Source organism: Rattus norvegicus, chromosome 4, assembly GCF_036323735.1.
Source record: "Rattus norvegicus strain BN/NHsdMcwi chromosome 4, GRCr8, whole genome shotgun sequence".
NCBI classification, from domain to species: domain Eukaryota; kingdom Metazoa; phylum Chordata; class Mammalia; order Rodentia; family Muridae; genus Rattus; species Rattus norvegicus.
Window position 1 is genome coordinate 148,546,558 of NC_086022.1, and position 20,810 is coordinate 148,567,367.

At 48.5% G+C, this 20,810-nt stretch overlaps 1 protein-coding gene across 14 annotated transcripts in view; it reads right to left on the reverse strand.

The window, feature by feature from the left end:
• The window catches only part of Atp2b2 (ATPase plasma membrane Ca2+ transporting 2), a 313,447-nt gene that overhangs the window by 96,351 nt on the left and 196,286 nt on the right, over positions 1-20,810 (reverse strand). For 13 of the 14 annotated variants that reach the window (XR_010065612.1, XR_010065611.1, NM_012508.8 and 10 more), the window contains 1 exon segment: positions 9,936-10,452. Coding sequence is in view for 12 of the 14 variants with exons in the window: in NM_012508.8 (NP_036640.1) it covers positions 9,936-10,134 (199 nt within the window). In the remaining 2 variants the exon portion in view is untranslated. 14 annotated transcript variants of the gene reach the window in all.

A 20,810-nucleotide genomic window follows, 5' to 3' on the forward strand; every position in this document is an offset into this window, starting at 1 on the left:
GCAAGCGCCTTTACCTCCTGAGCCCTCTTGCCCCTCTTCTGACTGGTTTTCAGCCTGAGCTCTGGAGTTTGCAGCCTACCTTGAATCTCTATTCCTCTCTGTACATTATCTGTGTGACCCCAGGAAGGTGAATTAACTTCCTTGTGCCTTGGTTTCCCTGTTTGTAAGAATAGGATGTTTGCACTTAACTGTATGGGTTACTGTGAAGATTCTACAGGACAAGAGATTTCTCAGGCTCTTGGAAGGTTGCATGAAACGCCTCCCTTGCTCACTTGCTTACGCTGAATGACTATAAGTTCTCTATCCAGTTCCTGAGCCCAAGTCCCAGCCAAGCCATTCCATATTCCTTCCTCTGTGACTCTATCTGTCCACCTTTTCCTACTACAACTGTTTATATTTCAAACAGTTTTGTTCAGATGCTGCCTCTTTTCTCCAGCCAGGAATGCCAGTTCTTGCCTCTTAACCCTATGAGTATCTGTCCAAAGTTGTCTCACAGAGGGGACAGATCTTCTACCTATCAACCTTACAAGGGTACCTGGGTAGATGGACTACAGAGATTGGTTTATGGGGAGCTCTCTTTGAGACAGAAGCTAATGCTGTCATCTTGGTACCTGGGAGACACAGGCCTGGGGTGCTCATTTCCATGGGCTATAAATAACTCTCTGAAACCATGGCATGGGCCAGAACTGCACTAGATGGAGTAAGGTAACCACTGAGAGACGAGGAACCTGTGTGGGTAACTCATCTGTCTTGCCTAGGCTTCTCGGGTGACAGGCACCTGTAAAGAGAGGCAGTTTCGGCTGTCCTGAGCCACACCTGGCCCTATGGGACCCAGGCTGGTCTTAGAGCTGAAGTCCCACTAATATTCAATCTGGTCCAAATACTAAGCAATATTTCTCTTCCCTTAGCCCATTTGACAGATGGGGAAACTGAGACCCAGCAAGGGGAAGGAACTTAAAATTGGGGCTCAGGCCTTTGGACTTTTAGGAACCAAGGAACTCTTGCCCTGGGGGAGGGGACCTGTTTGCGGGCTTACTACAAAGCCCAGTTGGCCAGGGCAGGGCTCTGGTTTAAATTTTCAATGTGTCCTGTGTTGGGGAACCACCATCCCATGTAGCGGTAACCTTTGGGTATGATGAGGTCACATGAGCTCTGCCCTCATGGATAGATCAATGGCAGTCAATCGTGGTTGTTGTTAGGTGCAGTGGGGCAGTAACTATGGGTATGGGCAGACAGTGTAGGAGAGTGTTAAGGAAGGGACAGGCTGAGTCACTTTCCTCTTCTCTTTGACTCTCATCCCTTCTGCTATCTTCTCTAAACACTACACCCCACAGACATGATACTCTGACCCTGACCTTTAACCTGCAGAACTATTGGAAATACATGTTATAAGATGTCACTGAACAGATACCACCACGTGAGACAGATAAGGATGTGGGGGTCTTGTGCTTAGAGTGGAGACAGAAGCCCAGAGTCCCAGCCACTTGGTATATTCTTGTGATCTGGGTGGAACCCTGGAGAGAGGGAACCTGCTATGAGGACCAGTTCCCTCAATTCTCAGCTCTGTGTCTAGCTTGGCCCTGGAGATGAGTTTGTGTAGGGAGCATGAGGTCCTTTTCATACTCATAGAGATGGGGCTAAGTCGTCTCACCCCAGGTGATGATTTGATCACACAGCACAAACAAACCCACTTCATTGTTGTGATAAAATACCCTGACAAAAGCAATTTAAGGGAAAGGCTTTGCTTTGGCTTATAGTGTGAGGAGGATGCAGGTCATCATGGAAGGAAAGGAGAGTCATAAAATGAAAAACTGATTACATTAATCCACAGTCAAGAAGCAGACAACAATCAAAGCTTTTACTCAGCTTACTTGCTCCTTTTTATACAGTCCAGGATCCTAGCACAGGGAATGGTGCCACCCACAGTGGGCAGGTTTCCCCACATCAGTAAGCCCAGAAGTCTATCTCTTTGGTGTTTCTGTACTTTATCAACTTGACAATTTAGATTCACAATCACATCAGTTAAACCCAGACTATACAAAACCACCTACAACCTGTGGCTGGAGACCCCTGCTCTTGGAAGGCTGACCTAGGAACTGTTCATGTCTCACACACACCCTGGTCCTCACCCCAGGGTCTTCCTTCTTGCTGTTCGCCACTGAAATTGTACTTTCATCCTATGACTGACATTCAATGCCTCCCTGTTCTTTAAGCCTGGCTCAGAGGAAGCCTCTCACAACTTTAAGCCTCCCTAGGCAGGATCAGTGTTTCTCAGGTATCCAGTGTATTCCCTCTCACTGCAGTCATTCCTGTCTGTAACATTCATGGCCAGGTAGTATGGGCGATACATGTTAATGCAGAGGCTCTGAGCCTCAGTTTCCTTCTGTGGCAGTGGGGATGAAAACAGTTCCCGGTTTCCAAGGATGATGGGAAGACAATGGGGCACAAAGCCATGGAAGCTGGCACACTGCGGGTAAGCATGCTCTAACTAGTTCATGGTGTCACAGCTGGGGTCAGTTCCCTGCTATAAAAAGAACTGCTTCTAGGCCAGAGAGTAATGGGGCAAGCATAGCTTATACCCCACTTGTGACTCCCTTTGGGATATTTTAGGGGGGAGGATATCTGCAAAAGATTCTGTCTTTCCTACATTCTCCCCACTGACTGGACTGAAACCCTGGCTGCCTATGGCTTCCAGATTGCTTACACTAGTTTCTGGCCCAATTACCCTGACCTTTGGACCAGAAGCGGGTGTCTGTGAAGGCTGCCTGGTCCTGAACATCCTAGGGGCAGTTATGTGACAGACACAACCATTGCTCCTTAGGGAATGTTAGGAAGCCATGTCATCTCTTTACAGAGGAGAAGGTGTGGTCCAAACCTGCACAAAGTAGGGATGCAACACATAATAAGGCTCAATGAGGGAGAGACTGGGTCAAGGGCCTCCGTGACTCAGAACTGAAAGCTAATGTTCTCATTCGTTCTTTTTTTTTTTTTTTTTTTTTAGCACATAGTAGGTGCTTACTGTTTAGTGCATATCTGTTCTGTAGAACAATGGTGCCTTTCTTCTGAGAATCAGGTGACCTTTTCTCTCCACGCTTCCATTTTCTACAGGCTACTGGTGAAAGCATTTGACCTGGATGCTTTGGCAGTGCACAGTGAGTGACGGTGGTGGTCCACAGTGAGTGACGTGGCCCTCGGTGAGTGACTGTGGCCTGTGGTGAGAGTAATGCTACCCCACAGTGAGTGACGGCAGCCCTGTCTGGGCAGCGCATTGCTGCATGGTCACCAGAGCCTCCTCATCCTGCTGAGATCACCCAGGAGCCTTCTGGTCAGCTGCAGGGTGGCCCTCTTTTTGAACTGCTTTCTGCTCTCCTTTGTACCTCCTGGCTGGTCTGCAGAGCCAGTACCGAGACACTCCTTAGCAAGCACTGACGGGCTCCCGGCTCCATTGTACTGATGATTCATATGCTGTGTGGGCGCCGCTCAGAAGAGCTGTTCCACTGACTCAGGCGTCCGGATCAGCCCGCTTTTAAAGGACTTTTCTCTGTGGCGGGTGGAGGAGGTGGTCTCAGAGAGGGTGTGTATGTACTCCTAAGCAAATAGCAGGCTTAAAAAAACAAAACAAAACAACACCTCATCTACTCGCTACGCAAGCTCACTCATCTGCCAGGATTGGGTGATGGGCTCTCACCACAAATTAGGCCCAACCTGTCCCCTAAAGTCACATGGAGATCACCAGAGAAGAATGACAATAGCTGATGCGGAGGTCACAGTTGAGGTCAGGCCTAAATCACTTTGTGTGATTTCTTCACTTCCTGAAACAATGCCATGAAAGCCACACGGTCTCACACCATGTTCCAGGCAAGGAAATTGAGGCCCGAAGTGGTAAATTACTGATCCAGTGACCCTCGGCTGGACAGGAAGAGGAATCAAGACCTGGCTGTGACCCCAGCCAGTCTCCTCATTGCTGTGACATTTGTCACAGGCTTGCACATGCTGGCGCCGTGACGTTTTCCTGGTTCTCTGTGTGTGGTTATTAGGGGACTGAGTTGGGCTGCTGTCTATAGTTGGGGTGTAATGTGTTTTGGGGTCTTCCATGTCCCTAGCTGTTTCCTTCAATCTCTTCCTCCTATGCAGGCTGAGCACTCCTCAGGAGCAAAGTGTCTGCTCTTCCTCACCGCGGTCATGTGTGCACCAGGCCCAGAAGCCCCTGTTGTTGTCTTTAGTCTCCTCTTTATCATCTATTAGCCTCGGAGAGACAGATCTGATTGGTTTGAGAGCGGTCACGTGACTACAGGTGGCCCAGTGAGAATCTCTTCTGAGAATTTAAAGGGATGAGTTATGAGGAAAGTTATGCCTTTTGCTTCTGGGGAGAAATGGAATGGGAGGACCTTGGCCTGAGTGTACAGGGCTCCTAGTACCTAAGCCAAGGCAAGGGCAGCAAAGTTAAGCAGAGCAGGAGGGAGGGGCAGTCATCCTGATGACACTGGAGCCAGCCATGCCTGTGGATGACATGGCTGTGCGCAGTCATGAAATCTCTTCTGTGGTAGAAGCCCACGTGATGGCCACCAGTCAGTAGCAACTCAGTAAACCCTACACGGAGATTCGATTTCCTCTTCACTGAGACATTGTCTCGTGTAGCCCAGAATGGCTTTGGACTCTCTATGTAGCTAAGGATGACTTTGAACTTCTGATTCTCCTGACTCCACCTACTGAGTGCAGGATTAAAGGTGTGCATTACAATGCCTGGTTTACGTGGTTCTGAGTACAGAACTCAGGCCTTGTGCACATCAGGTGAGTACTCTGTCAACCGAGTCATAACCTTAGCCCCAAAAGATGGTTTATAAAGAAAAATGTCTAAAGGTGTTTTAAGTCACTGTCTCCCAGAGACAGAGGGCAGGGGATCCAAATAGCATTTCACAGAAGAAAACCAAATCTGCTAAGCTTTCAACCCCCCATCAGGAAGGCTGAGGTGGGAATGGCCTTCCTCTAGTCTTTCCACATTTATGCGAGAAGGTGGCTAAATTTCTCAGACTTAGGAATATCCATGTGAGTCCTTCTCCTCTAGCCTTCATGCCACACAGTTTAGAGCCCCATAAAGGAGCAACAACCAACCAAGGAACAATCTTCTAGAAAGACCTCCAGGGAGCAGGGAGGCCTTGTGGCCTGTCTCTAGTCTGTGGAAGTGTCCCCCACATGGAATCTATACACCCCTGTCTCACCATGCCGGGGACACTTCTATATCTCTGGGTGTCTTGAATTCCTAGGTGACCTCCCAGGGACCCAGTGTCCCACAGGAGACATAGGACACGAGGGTAGAAAGATAGAGGGCACCACTTGCTATCCTACCCTTTCTGGGTCCCCATGCTGTGGCTGATCCATGGATGGGTCTAGTTCTAAAACAGTAGAGCAATTTTCTATCACAAGGCATACCCCAGCTCCCACGAACTGTTCCCCATTCCTCACCCCTTGCCCCATGGTGTAGGTTGGCTTGGGAGTCATCTAAACTTAACCACAGGTTCCCCTTTACATTACTGGCATGGTATCAAATTCCCTGTGCTGTCCTGGCCCCTTTGTCTCCCTTGTTCTCCCCACCATGAGACACTCAGTGATAAACACCCAACAGGAACCTGCCCAAGGCACCCTTCTTGTGGGGCCAAGGGAGGGAAGTATGGGCCACAGAGCTTCATGTGTCCCAGGGCCACATTGGGCACGGGGAACCAAAGCTACCTGTATCATGGGTGACACAAAATGTTCCATGTTTTTCCCTAGGCCCCAGATCCATCCCTTGCATGAAGAGGTACCAGGGCATATGTGCCTCTCTCTTACCCTTTCTTCTGTGGCTACTGCTTAAGGCCTTGGGCATCTAAACCAAATAAAGGGACACCCCAGGAAACAGTGCAAGCTTCTGCTCTAGGCCTGGGCCCCCAACACTGGCTCCCTACTTTGTGCCTCCTCAGCAAACACATACGATCTTCATCAGGAATCTTCTTATATCATTCCCCAAGTCCTTCACAGGGCCAGGCCCATGTGTACTACTTTTAAAACACTCGATGCACTGGGAGCTAAGGTGACCTGCATTACCTCGGCATTGCCTCAATGGCTTAGGAATCAAATGGCCACCAGGTGCTGCTATCTTCCCTATCTGAAGACAGGGAAGAGTCCCCAGGAGTTTTATTGAACTCTCTTAGTGTCCCTTGAAGAGAAATCCATGAGGATTAAAACTCTACTATGCCAGTCTAGAACAGTATGGACGGAGAAAGATTAGCAGGTGAACAGGGAAGGGCATTGTTCAGCAGCAGACACAGAAAGGAACCAAGTACAGAGGGGCAGTACATTAGGAATCAAATGGCCACCAGGTGCTGCTATCTTCCCTATCTGAAGACAGGGAAGAGTCCCCAGGAGTTTTATTGAACTCTCTTAGTGTCCCTTGAAGAGAAATCCATGAGGATTAAAACTCTACTATGCCAGTCTAGAACAGTATGGACGGAGAAAGATTAGCAGGTGAACAGGGAAGGGCATTGTTCAGCAGCAGACACAGAAAGGAACCAAGTACAGAGGGGCAGAGGGTGCACTGGCCTAAAGTCTCTAAAGTCAGGCCTCTGTGTAGGCAGCCCAGTACTGCTGGCCACAGGAGCTGAGCCCACACCCTTTGGTGCAGAAAGCAGGGCTGCAGGCAGAATCACACTGCTGGAAGCCCCAGACCCCATCTATCACTCAGAGAGCTTTCTGCCTAAATTTAGCTGGATAAGGTGGCGACTGCTCTATACAGGCCTGGAGCAGTTTCCCATACCAGCTCTCTGATCTCTACAGTGTGTGAATGGCAGGGGCTGTCAGAACAGCCAGTGTGGAGTCTCCATGTGAAGCAGGCACAACCCAGACCGTGTGGCTTCTGGATTAAGAGGATGGGGCTGGGGGCTAACCAGATCTTTAAATCATATGGTCAAACTCAGTCCAGATGCTGAACCCTAGAAAGTAGGAGGAAAAGAATTATGTGAGCCCTGCCAGCTTATGCATAGTCTATTGGGGCATGCCTTTGGGTCTGATATTGTCCCTATCGGAGCGGTAGTTAATGATGGTGTCTGCACATCTGCAGAGTGGCCTAATTGCTTTAAGGAACACATTTATGGGACGCCCTAGAATACCAGCTATGGGTCCAAACACTCATAGATCTCCTTGTTGGGAGAACATGATTGCTCCTACCATAATGGGAAGAACAACAGAAGCCATTCCTGCTGGGAATCCAGACACGGGGCATTTGGTTTGCATCACTCAGTGTGTACAACCAACTGTATGTATCCATGGGAAAGTGGTGATGTTCTGTTCTGGGACTCTTTCACCATTATCCTCAGTATGAGCCTAGAAGGTCACTGCTATCATCAGATCCATTTCCAGATCAGGAAACAGGCACAGAGAGGTTGAGTAATACGCCTAGAATCCCACAGCTGGGGAGTGGCAGAGCTGGGATTTGAACCCAGGTCTTCCACATCTGGAGATCTGTAGCATGTAGCAGTCTGTCCCTTTACTCCTCCCCTTATTTCCATCTCTCCTGATACCCTGGAAGAACTTTCTAGAAACCAGTAGTTTAGGATTGGTTAATTCAATGGTGGTATTCCCTCCACAAAGTTCTTTCTTCTGGAGAAGCAAACCAAAGCCTAGAGATGCCAAAGGCCCAGAAGCACATGGCTTGGCTGAGCAACAGACAGGAAAACAAAAACAAAAACAAAAACAAACAAACAACCAAAAACCAAAAACCAAAAAACTAAGCCTGGTTTCTCATTTACACCTAGTGCCAAACTTCTCACTATGTCCTGTATTTGGACTTTCGCAAAAAGCAGTATTCTGTGTCACGATACACAGTTCCTGTTTCTTTCCTCCAGAGCCAATTCCAAACATATTCTCCACCAGGAAGCTTTGAAGATCCTCCCTGTCCAGCTGCCTCACCACTCCTGGGGAACATCAGCTACTCCTGCACTCCCAGCTATGTGCTGTGAGGAAGCTCAGCTGTTGCTGGGGCTCCCTGTTGACTGGGGACTCAGTGGACACTTCTCAGGGTACTATTGGACAGCTCTTCAGCCTTCTTTGGTGGCAGGCACCAGGCTGGGTGCTGCCTGCACATTCTAAGACCGGGTTCTTATCCTCAGGTTCACACTTGTTCCCCTTCCCCACTCCAGCAGTACAGAGAAGGTAACCATCTGGAAATTGTTCTGTTTAGTGCTAGAGTTTGCTCATGTATGGTCCCACACTCTGGAGTCTAGAGAGCTTGGCTAGCAGAAATGGGGCTGTTAAATTGGGATACATATGTTAAAGACCCTGATGAAGCGAGCTACTTCTGTTTTTAACAGTCAGCTCTTTGCCTGGGGAGATGGTCACCGACTCCCTAGAAACAGGGCCCAGTGACATTTAAAGTAACATTCTGGACTCGCATTCAAAGGCAAAGGATACTTAGGCATTTGTGCCTTGTGGAAGGTCAGAAATGACTGGGGTGGCATGCAGGGTCCCCAAAGAGTCCCCACCCTTCTTAGGACCCCATGTGGCTGTTTTCAAGTCTAGTATCAGAATAAATGTTTCTTCTATGCCTCTTCTCCCCCCCAAATCACACTTCCAGACTTCTGGCTCAACCAGTGGGCAAGGTATCAGTGAGGGCAGGCAGAATAAAAAGAGGGAGGTTTCCTCAGCTTCACCTTTTGGCCTAAGAGGATGAGCACAAACACCTTGTAGACACTCAGAAATGGCAAGGTACTAATATGTGACCATCAACCCACCTGGCTGGACCCCAAGTTCCCCATAAGCCTCACAAAGCAGCCTCAGCACCAGTGCCCCAGAGATGGTGTCTAGTAAAAACAAGGACTTGGGGGACAGCTTTCTCCAAACCTAGTTGCACCCATATCCCAGGCTGCAATCTTTACTTGAGCGACTAACTGCTATCCACTTAGAAAAATCACTCTTGCCACTTACTGAGTGTCTGCTGCAGGTCCCACTCTACCTAAAGCTCGTGCACAGGAAGCACTGGCTTCATAGTCCAGAGGAAGAGCCCCAGGCTCAGGACAGTCGTTGCTCTAGGCCTGGAGGAGTCAGGATAGAGCCACCTGGCTGTGCCTCTGGCTTTGTGTAGGGAAAGCTTCCTACATGGCCACAGTGGGTAACTAGTAGAAACAGAGCCCTCGCAGGGCTGGGCTCTCTCTACTCTGTCTCTTGGAAATGCCTCATCTCTAGTGGCTGCTGGAAAGGCAGCAGCAGCAGCTGAGTGCTTCTCACTGGAAGCCCCCAGGCCTGTTCAATTTGGGAAGTTGTAAGATGGCCCCAGGAAAGAACCTATGAGGACATCCATCATTTTGTCCATCATAGCCTATACCTGGCTCCCCAGCCCTTTCCCCTGTTCCTGTGCTCTTTACCCAGAGTCTGGATTTGTGATATACAACTGCCCCTGCAACCTGGAGGTGGGGCATGCTGTGATAACTCTGATTTGCTGCCTGTCTGCAGTGCTGTGGGTCTGTGCCCAAGCCAGCCACGAGGAGGGCACTTTAGAGGCATGGGCACAGTGGACAGATGTGGGCTCTGAGCTACAGCCACAGTGTGGAACCCATGCTGTATCTGGACCCAGGTGAGCAAGACATGGCTCCTTTGTGAGTCCCCTCCAGTCACCCTCAAAGTCAGATGCCTCTTGGTTCTCACAGAGGTGGCAGTGACCACCCCTTCGGGCTGATTTGTCACCTTCTTTCCAGAGTACAGCCCTTGCCCCACTGTCCTACTGCCATTTTCTCCACAAGTGGCATGAGTCAGATGTGTGATGAGATTCAGCCTTGCTAGAACACAGCTAGAGTCTGAAGGCATTAGTGTTGCAGTCTATCTTGGAGACATCCTCACAATTAGACTTCATGGACACAGACCCTGGAGCCAACTCCACGGCAGCCCGAGTGTGAGCTTCCCCCACCTACCTTCAACAGGAGAGGTTTTGAGGCGCCGGCAGATGGATTCAGTGTCCCCATATGTCTCCTTGATCTTGACCACAGCCTCAGTGCCCCGCAGCTCCATGAGGGAGCGCAGCTCTTCCATGCTGCACCCGAACTCGCCCCCATGGCTCGACTCATTTCTTTGGTTTTTGGAGTAAAAGTCGCTGTTGGTCATATCACCCATGTTTGCTGAAGTTTCTGCTCAGGCTGGGCCTGAGGGTCAGCACTGGAAAAGGGGCCTGTGGGTGATGGCTGTGTGTGGCTGTCCTCAGTACACCCTCACCAGAGGGTATTAGCTCCAGGAGGCCAACTTCCAGTCCCAGGAGGAGGCGATGGCTGAGGTGGGCTGGCGACAGCACTGGAGAGCTCTGAGGAGTGTCCCCAGGAGTGGGGTGAGGTCCAGGGGCCGAACAGGCTCAGGAATGCTGACCCAGGAGTCTCCATTCAGTGGGGCCCATGCTGATCATCCCTGGGGCTGGCATCTACATGGTCGGGACAGCTCCTGTGGATACAATCAAGAGTGAGTGGTGAGGGCGAGACATTCAGAAACCATATGGCAAATGTTTAGGAGAGTCAAGAAACAGGTGTTGATCTGTCACCTTCAGGAAACATTGACTACACACACACACACACACACACACACACACACACACACACACCTGGCTTTCACTCCCTCAACATACAAGCATCCTGCCAATCCACTGACTCCCATATTATTCAAGCCCAGGGTATATTCACATGACAATTCCCAACCATACCATGGGGTGCAGCCCTCTTACTAAATAGCCCAGATGCTATGCTGCATAGCAACTGCTCTCTTTGTGCCTATTCCGCGCTCACAGACACACCAGCACAGGGCTGTATTTCATGCTTCTCCGATCCATACACACTATCACACACTGTCCAGTCTCTAGGCATGTAACTGAATGCCCCCTTATAGACAAACAGCAGACCCCATTTCCCTTTCTCTGACTGGCCCTGTGTATTTATACATGCTGTTTGTCCACACAATCTGGGATGCAACTCCTTTCCTTGTAAGTCCCCTGACATCTTCCCTACAACACTCCCTCTCACAGCCCCACCTGTACCCACAGCCCCTGCCACAGTCCTTCAGGAACTCAGTGTGGTGTCAGAGGAACCACCGCATGTATTCATGAGGCTGTCCTCCAGTCCAGAGCTCTGGTTCCCTGCAAGAGCTGAGATCCATGGAGCCCTCACCTGGAGCCCCCACCGGTCAGCACCAAGGACAGCATCCAGCAGCCAGCAGCCAGCAGCCCACAGGTCCCTCTGGAAGCAAGGAGGAGGGAGTCACTTCTCCCTGCTCTACAGGCCACCCATGCAGGAGTGCAGTGGCTGTGGGCTGCCAGGAAGAGAATCCAATCTGCCAAGATACCTAATACCAGCAGCCGAGGCCCCAGCAAGCGTTGGGTGACAAAGGGCCCCAGCTGAGCTCACTTGAGCCTGGCACGGGGATCAGCCCCTCCCATCAGCCATAGCCAGCTAGCCATCCCGAGTGGGCAGTGAGGAGCAGGGATAAAAGGAAGAAGAAAGGCGCCAATATCAGTCTACTCTACATGTCTGACCTTTCTCTTTACAGGCCTCTTCCCCTCATTTTAGGGTCATAGTGTCAGGTTTGTGTGTTTCATTTTCTTAGCAGGGAATCCCAGAGAGGGAAGGGAGTTTGTCAAGGGCCACAGAGAGCAAGAGGGTGGGGCAGTCCAGTGGGGATGATGTCCTTCCCTCAGGGAAGTTATCTCAGATATGCTCGGTGGGGTGCAGGTGAACACTGGCAGAGTTAATAGGGTGGGATGCATTGCATGTCTTGTGTCCTGGTTGAGGCATCCTATGCCACCCTACAGGAGACAGTTCAGCTTACAGGGATTGGAAGTGCACTATGGCTTATATACACTGGGACCAATAGGTATCCCATGGAGCAGAGTATGGTGTAGACATGATGCCCCAAGAGGAGATCTGAGTGCCAGACACAATGTGTGCCTGGCTCTTCCCCCCAATGCAGAGGTGGCCCTCTAATGGCACTATCCTGAGCTCATGAGGTCTCACTCACCTTGGACCAGGTGAGGTGGAGGCCAACTCTGTCCATGAATACAAACAATAATCCCTTCTCCCCATCTTTTTTGAGACAGAATAGCCTCAGACTTGCTATTTAGCCAAAGGTGACCTTGACCTTGAACTCTGGATTCTCCTGCTTTTAACTCCCAAGTGCTAGAGTTACATGTTTGTACCCCCACAACAGGCCTTACTCCTCCATTTCTTAAATAAGTATTGTACTGGCTGGTTTTGTGTGTCAACTTGACACAAGCTGGAGCTATCACAGAGAAAGGAACCTCAGTTGTGGAAATGCCTCCATGAGATCTATCTGTAAGGCATTTTCTCAATTAGTGGTAAATGTGGGAGGTCCCAGCCCATTGTGGGTGGTGCCATCCGTAGGCTGGTGGTCTTGGGTTCTATAAGAGAATAAGCTGAGCAAGCCACGGGAAGCAAGCCAGTAAGAAACATCCCTCCATGGCCTCTGCATCAGCTCCTGCTTCCTGACCTGCTTGAGTTCCAGTCCTGACTTCCTTTGGTGATGAACAGCAATGTGGAAGTGTAAGCTGAATAAACCCTTTCCTTCCCAACTTGTTTCTTGGTCATGATGTTTGTGCAGGAATAGAAACCCTGACTTAGACAAGTATCATACATCAGATGACATGCTAAGAGGTCTCTGTACATATAGTATTACATATGACTACCATGCATGCAGGTAAGCAGCACAGTGCTTACTTCACATGCTGGGATCTATACCTAGTAACATAGACGTGTACACACATGCACATGTGCATGCACATGCACACACAATGCATGTGTGTGCACACTTCATACAGTATTATTTGCTAAGAGCTAAGTTTCAAGTATGCATGCAGTGTATTTCATATGTTGCTCTGGCTAAAATGGTACCTCACTTATCCATCTGGTAAATAACTATGGATAAATGGATGAGATAAAAAGTAAACAATGTCATACATACATATACATACACACACGTATATATATACATACACATACCTACACACACACACACACACACACACACACACACACACAGTATCTCTCTTCTAGGCTGTCCTCCATTGACCTTGAACTTCTGGTCCTTCAGTCTCCATTTCCCAGATGCTGGCAGAACAGACATGCCCCACCATGGCCAGCTTCCCATTAGCTCTTTATAATCCCTTCAGGTGGATATTATAGTTAAACCCATTTTACTGACAAAAAGAATGTTCTCCGAGGGACTGAAGAAATTTATCCAAGTTTATATAGCAGCGGGGGATGTTAGGGAAATTTTAAACTCTGGCCCACCATCCCATAAGAAAGGCCTGGTGGGAGCTTGTTCTAGGGACCAGAGCCTCTTTAGGCAGTGCTGGCTCCCAAGACTCAGGTTTACTATTTTTTTCCATGGCTACAAAAGACTTCAGGTCCTCAGCAGGATCCTGTACCCAGCACAAGCAAGCTGTAAGAGATGTGGGGAGCTCTTTAAGAGCACAAGATTGGAGGAGGCCTGGGTCCCACACAGATGGGGACATAAGGGCTTCTGTGTTGATCAGCACACTTTCTACTGCAGACTGTGTTTTGTGGGAGTCCAAGAAATTAGGAGGGAGAAAAACCTAAATGGCTTAAGAAGAAGATGATCCCATAGCACAGAGTGACTCATGAACAAGATGAATTTCAAATGAGGTGGAGCATTTTGGACCCTTGACGTCTGGAGGTGAGTCTGAGCTCAGGGTAGGTGGACCTATTGCTGGAGGGAGGGACTCACTTGAAATCTTCTAGTGCAGGCTTTGCTTTCTTAAGGATAAGAGGTGATTTTTTATTTGTAACCTGGGGAGCCTTGGTCTTCAGCCCCAGGCAACAGTGTGGGTAAGAGATGGCAGAGTGAGAGAGTGAGAGAGAGAGAGAGAGAGAGAGAGAGAGAGAGAGAGAGAGAGAGAGAGAGAGAGAGAGAGAGAGTCAGAGAGAGAGAGTCAGAGAGTCAGAGAGTCAGAGAGTCAGAGAGAGAGTGAGAGAGTCAGAGAGAGAGAGAGTCAGAGAGAGAGTCAGAGAGAGATAGAGAAAGTCGAGAGAGAGTCAGAGAGTCAGAGAGAGAGAGAGTCAGAGAGAGAGAGTCAGAGAGTCAGAGAGAGAGAGAGTCAGAGAGAGAGAGAAAGTCGAGAGAGTCAGAGAGAGAGAAAGGAGAGAGAGAGAGAGAGAGAGAGAGAGAGAGAGAGAGTCAGAGAGAGAGAGAGGCAAAGGCAGAAAGAGAGGCAGAGGCATCTTTTTGACCTCTGCCCTGCAGCCTAATGCTTAGTGGCAGAAAGCCCCTTGGGCCTGAGCTCTTTTGTGATTTCCACTGGCACATGGAAAGACATGTATTGAGCATTCCCTAGGTGCCATGCACCTTAGTGCGTTACAGGGACATCTGCTCTGAGATTTATGAAGTTAAAAGAGCAGTGGCTCTGGACGCTTCAGTGTATTGGCTCCCATTGTGACCTATTCACCTCCCAGATGAATGGAAAGCAAGCAAACATTGGTTTTGTCATCTGACAAATGGAAGAAAAGACATAAGAGAATCTCTCTCATAGGTGCTCCTCTGCCTTGGTGAGTTATTGCATGTGACGTACCGAAGACCAAGTCCAGTGCACAGACAGCACAGGGAAGTGATTATTATAGTGCACCTACTTAAGACCCGGATATCATCACAAGACATGTGGAACTGAGGCTGAGGAACTTCAGGCTCATGTGGGTGGCAGCAATGGACCTGGAATTTGAACCGGGGCATACAGAGACTCACTTATTCTGAGAGCTCCAGGGCCTTGCTTTGTGATTCTGTCTCAAGAACTTCTCCTGAGGCTTAAGCCAAGCACCATATGGGAAGCAAAGTGGCTTACAAACCACAAGGGGCTTTTAAACCTAAGGTGCTGTTTTCGCGCCATCCCTTGATACCTGTGGCATGGCTTACAGGCACTGATAATTACTTCTGTGACAGCACAAGCCAGGAGAAGTGTTAGCAGCAATTATCTCTGTGAGCAGAATAACAGGCATGAGTTAACGGGCTTCTGTTGAGATGAAGGACTATGGTTTAGGACAAACTGATTTTGAACCGTATCCATCAGTTCACTCACCATTTCTCTTACTTTCTTTCCTCTATGCACCGACCCATTGGCTATGCATCTATCCACCTACCCACACACCATCTCTCTTTCTTTGCTTCCTTCCACTTATCTATCCACTCATCTACACACTCATGCATCTATCAATCATCTTTCTATCACCTATTAGTCTGTTCATACATCCATTTATCCATCTGCCTGTCTGTCCATCCCTCCGTCCGTCCGTCCATCCATCCATCCATCTACCCATCCACCACACACCCTTCCTTTCTTCCTTCCTTCCTTCCTTCCTCTCTCCATCCCTTCCTCATTTCTGTTCTCCCATCTTCCTTCTCCCCACCCATCAGTCCACTCCCTGCACATCTACCTCCCTACACACCCCGCCATCTTTTCAATGACAGTATTGTGAGAACCCACTTGGTGCCAGCCAATGAACAATCAAGATCTGGTCCCTGGTCCCATCTAAGAACTGACAATCAATGTGACAATGAAAACCATGACCCATGACTGGATGTGCTTGCTGCCATAGAGAATCCTGGGTGCTGTGAACACATTGCATGCAAGTAGGAAGCTGTCCCAGGAAGAAAGGGAAATACACAACTGGTGGGAGGGGCTTGTGAGGAAGTACAGAGGGATGAAAGTCTGTGGTAACCAAATCAGCTACGACTTGGAGTTCAGGCCTCTCATAGGTGACACTTGTCTTCTCCATCTGATGCTGCTCACCCCACATCTCCATATCTCACAGATACTTGCACAAGGTCACCCCCATGCTGGGCACCTTCTTTTTTTTAAATTTTAAATTGCTCAGCTTACTTTGGAACTTGCTTTGACTGGGAGAGATGATCAAGTCAAAATCATGGGGTTCATAGCCACAAAAGCACTTGGCAGAACCCCAGTGAAATCAGGCAGACAGAAGGAGCCAATGACTCAAAAGTATGTGCTAACCCTAGCAGCTTCACGGTGGCCACATTTGCAGCACTTGGATCCACCCAGGCATCAGCCATCCTAGCAGCTGCTGAACTTCTTGACTTCGGTGTCTCTGTCCATCCAGCCTACGTATATGCCCATGGCTTGGTGTACAAATCACACTTTATTGCTCAGGCCTAGTAAACTGTCTCCTTTACACAGGGCTGGAGAGCCATGCTTCCTGTGGAGACATAGTACTGGCACTGACATGTGTTTCATAAATGTTTAGTGAATAAGTGAAGCCCTAGGTCAGCCCTCAGGCTACCATCTATGAGATGAATGGATACATTGATAGGTCTGTCTGTCTGTAAATCTGTCTGTCTGGTAGATGGATGGATGAATAAGCAGATAGAAGAATGGATAGATAGGAGGAATGGAAAGAGGAAGGAAAAGCGGATATGTGCATGGATAGAAGAATAAGTGTGTGGATGGAATGGAGGACAGAAGGGAGGTAGGTTGAGTAACAGAGCAGGTCACACAGTGAGCCCTCCATACCCAGATTCTGTAGTGTGACCTTAATCAACTTCTTTCTTCCAGGGGCCTCAGTTTCCATGAGACAAGTGAGGAGAGTGGACTACCCTTCTCCAGGGTCCCTTTGGTTTCTGAAGTTCCAAGCTGTTTTAGAAACTAGAACATTGTGACAATATTGGATTTCTAAATTTTGGTTTCCTCTTAGCATTTGGATGAGTATGCATTGTTAGATCTCAATGAGTCAAGAATAGGTTAGGGTGCTTCAGAAAGTCTTCATCAGGAGAGAGACTGGCAGAGGAAGGAGATTTTATGTATAGGCACATATGAGTTAGTTTATATATTATATATAAATCTATAAATTAGATATTTGAGCTAATTTAACAAAGAGGGAGTCTGAATTTCAAAGGAAAGATTTAAAAAAAGCAGCCCCAAGCTCAAACCAACAGCTTTTCAGATCTGAGCTGAGGCATGCCTGGTACCTGGGGTGGTTGCAAATGAACTGTCTGCTAAAAATAACCCCTGGATGCCAACTCCTTCTGTTTTAAGAAGTGCCGAATTTAAATGCCACCTGAATATGTATTTTTAAAGCCACCACTTTCTTTGAATTATCCCTGACAGTAAAAACTGATATGGGGACATGAGTGTGGAGGTCCCCAGGCCACACAGGTCTGCCTCTGCTTCTTATATGGCTCTGGCAAGACTCTAAGCTCTGTGTCTTAGTCCCTCCCACCCCATCCCCCAAGATGGAGACCATTCAGTCAAGTGGGAAGGATTTTGTAAGGATTAACTGAGGCAGAGCCCCTGGAAACTGTTAAGTGTTTGTTAATTGGTGAATGGTCATTTCATTCACCTTCTGCTTCTAACTGGCAAAACTAGACTGTCACCTGAGTGCCACCTTTAAAACAACCCAAAATGGGCTTTTTTTTTCCAAAATGGGCTTTGATGCTCATTTAAGAGTCCTCATCTCTGCTTGGGCATTGCCCAGTCAGCTCAGCACATAGGCGTTGTCTCCTCTGCTCTGGTCTAAATGAACTAATTATCTCACCCCTGGGGAGGGCATTTTCTTTTCTCTCCTAGCTACACATTTTGGTGGCACAGGGGATCTGGGTAAGAGGCCAGAGAAGTAGAAAGCTCAGCCCAACAGGTGGAGATAGAGACAGAGTTCTTATACATCTCTCTCGGGAGGAGGTAATTTTCTCTGTACATGTGTGCTGAAAAGGAAAGAGGCTGATAGTCTTGGGCAAGCATGGGCATCGGTGTACAGGCATGTATTAGGCAGGTGTGCATTATAGTGAGTGTCCATGTATATGGGACAAGGCCCGGGCAGACCCAAGTCAGGAATGTGAGAGATGAGGAGGTCCTCAAAGTGCCATATATGTGCTTAGCATGAGGGATCCCAAAGAATGAAAGGAATCACACAGGCCACTGAATAGGTCCATGGTAGTGTAGGAACAGGATTGAGCCAGAGAGAGCTGTGCTACCCCCATCAGAATGTTCAAGCCCTGCAGTGTATCTGTGCATAAGGGCTTGTCAAAGTGGGGGCTGATGACTGCAGCCCTGTATCCTCACAGCTGAGGAATGAGAACAGGGAAAGAGGAACTGAAAATGAATACCTCAGAAGCAAAGTTATGGCTATTTTTAGGCAACTGCTATTCTGTTAACCAGAAAAGGAAACTCTAAAAAAGAAAAGGAAAAAAAAAAAAGGAAAAAATTCCCACAAAGAGCCTTGAGAGGCTTGCGGACACAAGTGGCAGGAGCAGGGTGGGCAGTTAGGAACCTTGGGCTTCTTCAGTGTCAGCCCTAGTGTCAACTTCCTCCACTGTCTCTGGTCTCCAGACGAGCTGCCAATAGTAATAGTGGGGACAAGCATCTACCTCTGGAGAACCAGGTTGTTCATACACATATCCATGTATCAATTCAATTACCTACCTGCCTGCTCACTATTCATCCACCTAACTATCCACCCACCCACTTAACCATCTGTCAGCGTATCCACCTCCCCATCTAATCATCCGTCCACACACCCATCTACCACCCACCTAGCCATCTACCCACCCACCTACTTAAGCATCTTCTAGTGTAGCCCATCCACCTAATTATCCATCTGTATACCCACCTACTACCTAACTACCAGTTTATCTACCCACCTACTTATTCATCCATACATACATTTACTACCCATCTAGCAACCCACCCACCCATTCACTAAACCATCCATCCATCCACCCGCCTAACCAATTGCCTGTGTATTCATCCATCCATCCATCTATCCATCCATCCATCCACCCACCCACCCACCTAACCAATTGCCTGTGTATTCATCCATCTATTCATCCATCCATCCATCCATCCATCCATCCATCCATCCATCCATTCACCCACTCACCTAACCAATTGCCTGTGTATCCATCCATCCATCCATCCATCCACCCATCCATCCATCCATCCATCCATCCACCCATCCATCCATCTATCCATCTATCCATCCATCCACCCACCCACCTAACCAATTGCCTGTGTATCCATCCACAACTCACTCACTCATCAAGCCCGTATTCATCAATATACACACCCACCAGCCTAATAAGACATGCACTCAAACAGCTATCCATCTACCATCTACCTCCCACTCAGCCATTTACCCAACAACACATTCATTACTTGCCACATGGCCACCATCAATCTACCTTACCTACCTACCCACATAACCATTTATCCATCTCCAATCACCATCTAACTATTCATCTAGTCACTACCCACCTACCAATATCCAACAATCCATCTACCCATCACCCACCACCTAACCATCCATCCATCACCTACCATCTAGCCATCCATCCATCTACCTATCATGATCTAATCATCCATTCACCCACCCACCCACCCACCCACCTAACCATACACTCAGCAAGGTACATCTCAGGTTATTTCCAGGACCCTGGGCTCATGGAGAAGATAGTGAAGTACTCAGATCTTTCTTCCCCTGTGCAGGATCTGATCATCATGCTATATAGGCTTCACGTGACCTGCAAGTCAGGATCTGGAGGTTGAATTTGGAAATTCACACATAAATTTTGGTTTGGTGTTTTTAAGTCTATAAACAAGATATCCCTTGCTGGGTGTCATATCCTCTGGGTCTCATATGTGGCTTGACCACCACTGCCAACAACCACTGCATCTCTGAGCTTTCCACCGTTGTTTCTAACTTCCAGGCAAGGAGGGCTAGAGATCCAAGATGTAACAGTGGTGAAGGTCATAGGGTGGAATTTGAAACAGCTGAAACAGGTCTGCGACAGTCCCAAGCCTTTTGTTTATCTGTGTCTCACAACCCTTTACCGAGCATATCCCTGGCAGTGCCTCATCCCTCCTGCCTCAGTTTACTCTTCTGTAAAGTGAGGCTATGTGTTAGACAGATGCTCAACTTGAAGGGTCATTTAAGTGACACCCTTAAGGACTCCGCTGCCCCTTGATGCTTGTTTCTTAGGAGCATCATCTCTTGGGCTTTCTTGTTGCTACCGGTCTCCAGCAGGAAGGACTATCCCAGATGTAGGCCAAATCCTGATTGGTTAGAGGCAGAAGGAAGGGGAAACACCCTGGAATCAGATGCACATGCCAGTTATAATCCACCTTCTGTCTGTGGTGCCCATAGCTTCCCATTGAGGCACCACAGTGTTTGCCTTAAAGCACTCTTCTATGTGTGCTTCAGGCTCAAGCACCTTCCTGTTGAAGAAATCTGAGTTTCCTGACCAAGCTAAAACAACCAAGTCATTAGTGGGTACACACTCATTAGTGGGTGCACACGAGAATGGCCTAATGTAGCAACACACTGGGAAGGCCTATTCAGGGTTGCTGGAGAAGGATGCGTGGTGAAAGGCTGGGGATAGTGGCACACATGGGATGAGATGGGTGATTTAGACATTATCTCCTGAGCCCAGCCACATGCCTCAACCTTCCCTCAGATTCATTTTCTGCCCTCACCCCCGTCCCCAGCAGGGAACTTTGTTAGGTTCCCTCTGCAATCCTGAAAGCTCCCAGCTCAGAGATCACACAGTGACAATGTCCCTTTCTGGCACTGCTCTCTCTGTTCACCTGTTTTCTGCTCTGTCTTCACAGACTACAAGCAGAGTCTTAAAGAAAGGAAGAAAAACCAGAGTGCGGTTGATGCCTCTGTCTGCGGAGGGCTGTGACATGTAATCTCAACAACCCTGGCATCTTCCCTCCACAGCTTGAGATCCTTGCTGTTCTCACTGGTGTCCAGTAAAGCAAGGCTTTGTGGATAGAA